Below are 6,000 nucleotides of genomic sequence, written 5' to 3'. Positions count from 1 at the left end.
GGCCTGGCCCCGCCCCCCGCGCGCGCAGGGAGGCCCCGCCCCCGTCCCTCGCTGAGGGGGCCCTCGGGGACCCCCCAGGCGGCTGAATTTCGGTGTTTCCAGTGACTTTTAGTGATTTTGCGTTTCTTTTATTGTGCCGTGTTGTAAGAGGTGAAATGTTAAACAGCTCCTTCAACGCTTTTTGCTTTCGGGAAGGCGAAGGCTCGGTTTACGCCGACGTCCCGGAGGTGTCTGTCAGAGCCGCGCTCGTGGGGAGCAGAGCGTTCAGGGGCCGATTTTCACCTTTGGGACAACTCTTTGCAAATATAAAAATCAAAATAGAGATGCGGAGGATGTATAAAGAAAGCTACTCAATGAATCCCAGGTTCAGTGATCACTTTAGATCGGTGCCTTCATTTACACTGAGCACGTTTTTTGACATTGACTGTAACGTTTTTAGACTCTGGAGTGTTCCTAGATGTTATTTTTTATTAAATTAGTGTCTGTAAGCCCTAATGGGGACAAGAACACCGCTGTTACATGTGGTCGCATGAAGAGAGCTTTCACTCCTTAGTTGTCTTGGAGTCTAATTAATGAACTGACAACAAACCGTGGTCTGTTTTATTCAGGAAGAGGTTAGGAGGGAATGAAAAGCAAAAGTGTTGGCTCTGCGAGGCTGGTGCTCAGTTCTACAAAGCAATTCATTTTTTTTGTAAAATTCTGTGGCCTTTTGGTGCTGTGTGTGGGCTGGAGAGGCAACCGAATCGTGGGGAGGTTTGTTAGCTTACACACAGGGAGGTGCACCTAACTATCAAGGAATTAGCAGGTAGAAATAGGTGTACTGGAAATAATAGGTCTTCTCATCTTACGTGGCAGCATGTGTCAGAAGTTGCAGATGACTTTCACTGCCATGGTGTGTTATTTTGATGATGCTATTCTAAAAATAAGTTTCTTGATTTTGTAGACAGTCTTTGTGTGGGGAGCAGTGGTGTTTACCTCCTGATTTGTATTACATTGCTAACAAATCAGCAATTGTCTAAGTTCCTGAAATACTCTTTTTGGCAGACTGTAATACCTTATAGCGCAGGTAGGCTTTTCTGCAGAGTTCTCAGGAAGAAACAAGAAGCCAAGGGTAAATATTCTGACGACCTGCGGCAAATTGCTCTACGTTATGTAAAGGTGTTGCAATTTTTCACTTCACCCAGTTTTATGTTCCACTTAAGAGTGAAGGATGAAACTGGTATGGAAGGATTTGTTTGTTCCTTAAATCACTTTTCTTACGTTGCAGTGTGATCTGCTCTGAGTTACTGCCAGGTTTGAAAAGGTGTAAGCTAAATGGAAGCCTGAAATAGTGTTCATCATTAAAATACTCTCTGCCTTTTCGCTTCCCGTACAGGAGCAGCAGAGAATTGTGGACAATTCTTCTGGGCAGATCAGCTTTAAGAGAACCAGTAAGTCTGTGTCTTGTTACACGTTTGCCCATCACTGAATGGACTCCGTGGCCAAATATATCATTTGTACACCTCTCTGAATATCAGTGAAAATAGTTTTGTTGCTTTTCCCTCTTCCTCAGTGTGATTTTTGTTCCTCTGTCTCTGCTACTTGTTCATTCTTGTTTATAGATGCTTCATGAACTACCTGGAAGGGTGTGTGTGAAAAGGTAGTTCCCTTTCTGGAGCAGACACAAGTGCTACTTTCTAGACTGGCTGGCCTGAGGTATTAATAAATGGTACAGCCTGCTTCCTTATTTTCTGGGGCAGAGCCCATGCTTTCAAGAATTTGCTCAGAGGTTGGAAATCCAAGTATTTCTGAACCCAGTCCACTGCCTCCTATTTCCTCTCCCTTCCCGTGATTAGGCAAGGCAGTGAGCTTTCTCATACAATATGCACCTTGAATCAATCTGAATCATAGATGCTTGTCTTGTGTTGTTCCTGTCTCTTTGTGGTGGTGGAATTTCTTTGCTTTGCTTAAATTTAACAAATCTGATACTTGGAAGTGTACATTGAGGCATCTGTTCAGTAGTATTTGGTTCTTCTTTTAGGCACAGATCGCAGCAGAATTGAACAAGCACTGGCAGAGATTGTTAGAGGGACTTTCATACTATAAACCGCCCAGGTATAGTAATTGCTTGATTTTAGAAATTAACTTCTGAAATGGGATCTTCTAATAAGTAGAGGAGCATGTTGAATATTTCTCTCTGATTACTTAAAAATAGATCTTTACTCTCTTGCATGAATTGAGATTTGAGGAGAGGAGTAGCAAGAGAACATACTTAATCCACATAACGTTTTTGGGCATGAAATCCAGACCAGAAAGAAGTAATAGCAGTTTTTGCTGTCATTACTCATATTAGGTAGCTTTTAAACTTACCTCTGCTGAGCTGCAGTGATCAGGTGCAGGTGTGCATCTTGTGGAGAAGTGACTCCTCTTGACACTCAGTCATCCTAGAAAGATACCCAGATTCCCTCACTGGAGAAGGTGGAATGAATATAGCCTGCATTTATTAGAGTAGTAATTGTGAACATTGTTAAGTTTTGTCTGTTGGGAAGATTGTAGAATATTGTTGCACGAAATATTGAAAGGCCATTGAGGAAAAAGCAAATGTTCAGTTTAAACTGATAAAACTGAGAACTTTGAAATTAAGCCTCTTTAATTCATTCCTTGGGATTGCTGCATTGTTCATGATGAAAATTTCTTTTTTCTTTAGTACCACTTCTGCAGAAAAAATAAAAGCTGATAAAGATGTAGCTGCTCCACTAAAAGAGTTGGGTCTGAGGGTCAGCAAGTTTTTGGTGAGTAAAGGTGCTATTCTGATTTTTTTTTATCCCTGCAATTGGAATGCATTGTTACTGGGATTCTGTTTAAGTAAGCTTCTTGATGTTGAACAGGGGCAAACTTAAAGTCCTTTCAGTTCAAAATAATCTAAAGGATGTTAGAAGTACATGTTGGGGCCATAGCTGAAAATCTTAGAGTGATTAGTGACCTCGAGGTGCCTCAGTTTTCCTCATTAACCCCCTCTCCTGCTGCAAAGGGCCCTGCTTTTCAGAAGCATTCACCTGCTTTTGGTCTTTCTTGAGTTCTTTCAAGACACCTGAAACTGCTCAGCTAAAAACTGATCTCCCTTAAATGAATTGCCATGTTTGAAAATACTCCTGGTTTACCTGCAAGGTTATGTTCCTTCAAGCCAGAGGCTGGAATTTGGTGACTGGTGGAGGTACCTTTTTTAAAAATCGCTGTTATACTCCTTTTGCTGAAGTTAAACTGGCTACATCTAAGTGACATCAAAGCTTATGTATGCTGCTTTAAACAGAAGTGCTGAGTAAAGCAAGCATCTGCCTGATGCAAAAAATTTTCTTTCAGCATATTTTGGAAGTTAGTTGTTTTAAAGAGAAGAGCTGCCTGAATATTTGGAGAGGATCTTCATCTTGAATGAATTCAGTTTTTATTCATTTCAGAGCATCTCTCTCTTTTCCAGGGTCTGGATGAAGAGCAGAGTGTGCAGTTGTTACAGTGTTATCTTCAAGAGGATTACAGAGGAACAAGGGACTCCCTGAAGGTCCATAGCTCCCATTTATGTTTTGTTTACTCCACATCTGTCCTTAATACCAGTAGTTTGTTGATGTGTATGGTCGCATGTGAGTCTGAGTTCTGATTTGGAAATGGCTTTATAGCTTTTCTTCTCTGAATGTACAATGCTCAAGTGGCGCTTCAAGGAAATGTGATAGCAGATATCCAGGCCTAACTTTCTAGTACATCTTCCTGCTTGAATCTCTCTGCAGTAACTCAGCTTCTCTCTCTATTGCAGGAATACAGGAAGGCTACAGATTTGTGAGGGAGAGTGAGTGGAGATGAAGAACAAATATGTAGTTACAAATGGGTGTTCTGGCTTTGTACTTTTGGAATATGTCTTTCCAAAAGAAATGGAAAGAGAAATGGTCTTTTGTTTATTTCAGTCTTTCTTTTTTTTTTTTGTGATTATGTATTTTGTTAGTAGGTGTTTCTGCAGTAGATAATTCTTTATTTTGTTGTATTTTGGTTACAGACAGTTCTTCAGGATGAAAGGCAGAGTCAGGCTCTGATGCTGAAGGTTAGTCACTTCCATTTGTATGGATCCAGAAAATCTTGGAGTAACTGAAGTATTGCTTCATGTAAAGAACAGATTTTAGGTGATGCTTCTGAAATAGAGGGCTGTGCATAGAGATTTGAACAGTGTTGGTATTTGCTACAGATAGGAAATTTTAGACCTAATACCAGGGAGTTTAGCTGGGCAGACATATGCTCCCACGTTTTCCAAAGCTTCTGTATGTTATTGTCTGAAGTGACAGCTCTGAGATGGAGACTGATGATCATATCTGACAGAGGATAATAGGGATGAGGAATGAGCGATCATCTCTCTCTGTCTTTTTGCCTTTCTTTTCCAAGTTTTCTCACTTAGCACTGTAATTATAGATCTATCCCCATGGGCATATTTTATTGAGTTCTGTAAAGTTAATTATTTTTTTTTCAGGTAACTTAAAAACTGCTTAGCTGAAACTCCATCTGTAGTAATGTTTTGAGCACTATATATTCTTGTGATGAAGGCCTTGGTAGTGTATGGGAGAGGAGAGTCTATGGGAGTTGGACACGATGCCAGATTGATATTGATGGCACTATATATTCACAGCTTGCTGACTATTACTATGAAGAGAGGATCTGTATTCTGCGCTGTGTCCTCCATCTGCTCACTTATTTTCAGGATGAGAGGCACCCTTACACAGTGAGTACAGGAACCTTTTCCTGGATGTGATGTCATTGAAATAGGTTAAATATGTAAGTTGTGTAGGAATTGTCCACTTGTGATTGTAAAAAGCGTGGGAGTGTGCATGTGAGAAGTTAATTTATTTATTTGCTTATTTAAGGCACAATACTTCCAGTGTATTGAAAAGTTGGACAAGGAACTAGTTCCTAATTATCGGAAACAGTTTGAAGCGCTGTACAAAGCAGAAGCTCCTACATGGGAAACACATGGAAATCTCATGGTAATTTGTTTCTTCATATTATTTATCAAATTTATAAAGTCTTTCCTTATATGTAGTCTGTTGGAAAATACGTATGTGCAGATGCAGTTAAAAAGGATGTTTCTCCTGGTTCAAGAAACCTAGGATTTGTTTTCTCTCTAACAGAACACACATTTGCTCAGAAACAGAGTTTTGTATGGAACGTGTTGTTCCTTGTAATAAAGCCATTGATAGCCCTAAGCTAACAGGTCCATTTATGTATAGTTGTTCATAATCTCTCTGCATCAGCACGCTCTGTATTTACAGTGGCTTTCCTTGCAATTGATACAAACTGCTGGCTACACAAGCTGTTGAAATGTCCCAACGCTTCTCAGTTTCTGACTGCTTTGACTGACCTGTGAGCTTCAGTGTATGATGGTGGAACTTTCCCTTGTGCAGACAGAACGTCAGGTTTCCCGTTGGTTTGTGCAATGCCTCCGTGAACAGTCCATGCTCCTGGAAGTCATCTTCCTCTACTATGCATACTTTGAAATGGCACCTGATGAGCTTCTGGCTTTTGCAAAGATGTTCAAAGAACAGGGATTTGGCACTAGACAAACCAACAGACATTTGGTAGATGAGAGCATGGATCACTTGGTGGATCGTATTGGGTGAGTATCATGTATATTTGCTAGGTGAGTACACAGCAAAACAGTTGTTTTCCTCAGGGAAAGAAGTATTTCTTGCTGCTGCCTCTTAAGATCACCGCTGTTCAAGCTAAGCTTATTGTGATGAAGGCAAAATAGCTTTTCTGGTCACATGGGAGGTTTGTGGCAAAATGAAGGTGTGGCTGCAAAATAGAGAGGTATTCATATACTAGCTTTCATCTAGTATATAATCTTGCCTCTGGTAAAAATGGCAATGAAGACACAGTGCAACTTCTTCTTAGGTGGTCTAGTGGTAAACTGAAATTGTGTCTCCACAGTCCTGTGCTGGTAGTCTGGCTGCTACCTGCATGAGGGCTAGCGCTCTCTCTCTGACCTGT

The 6,000-nt window shown here is 40.8% G+C and overlaps 1 protein-coding gene across 1 annotated transcript in view; it reads left to right on the top strand.

The window, feature by feature from the left end:
- The first annotated feature begins 155 nt into the window (after window positions 1-155).
- Window positions 156-6,000, top strand: part of NUP188 (nucleoporin 188) — a 27,965-nt gene continuing 22,120 nt past the window's right edge. The window contains exons 1-10 of the mRNA XM_035889878.1: window positions 156-386; window positions 1,083-1,111; window positions 1,376-1,430; window positions 2,021-2,094; window positions 2,687-2,771; window positions 3,455-3,535; window positions 4,022-4,066; window positions 4,643-4,735; window positions 4,878-4,997; window positions 5,415-5,626. Of these exons, the coding sequence (XP_035745771.1) occupies window positions 156-386; window positions 1,083-1,111; window positions 1,376-1,430; window positions 2,021-2,094; window positions 2,687-2,771; window positions 3,455-3,535; window positions 4,022-4,066; window positions 4,643-4,735; window positions 4,878-4,997; window positions 5,415-5,626 (1,025 nt within the window). The remainder of the gene's footprint in view (window positions 387-1,082; window positions 1,112-1,375; window positions 1,431-2,020; window positions 2,095-2,686; window positions 2,772-3,454; window positions 3,536-4,021; window positions 4,067-4,642; window positions 4,736-4,877; window positions 4,998-5,414; window positions 5,627-6,000) is intronic.

The sequence above is a fragment of the Egretta garzetta genome, unplaced genomic scaffold, assembly GCF_000687185.1.
Source record: "Egretta garzetta isolate BGI_Z169 unplaced genomic scaffold, ASM68718v1 scaffold190, whole genome shotgun sequence".
Lineage (NCBI taxonomy): Eukaryota > Metazoa > Chordata > Aves > Pelecaniformes > Ardeidae > Egretta > Egretta garzetta.
Note: the sequence above shows the minus strand (reverse complement) of the source record. Positions and strands in the feature narration are given on the sequence as shown.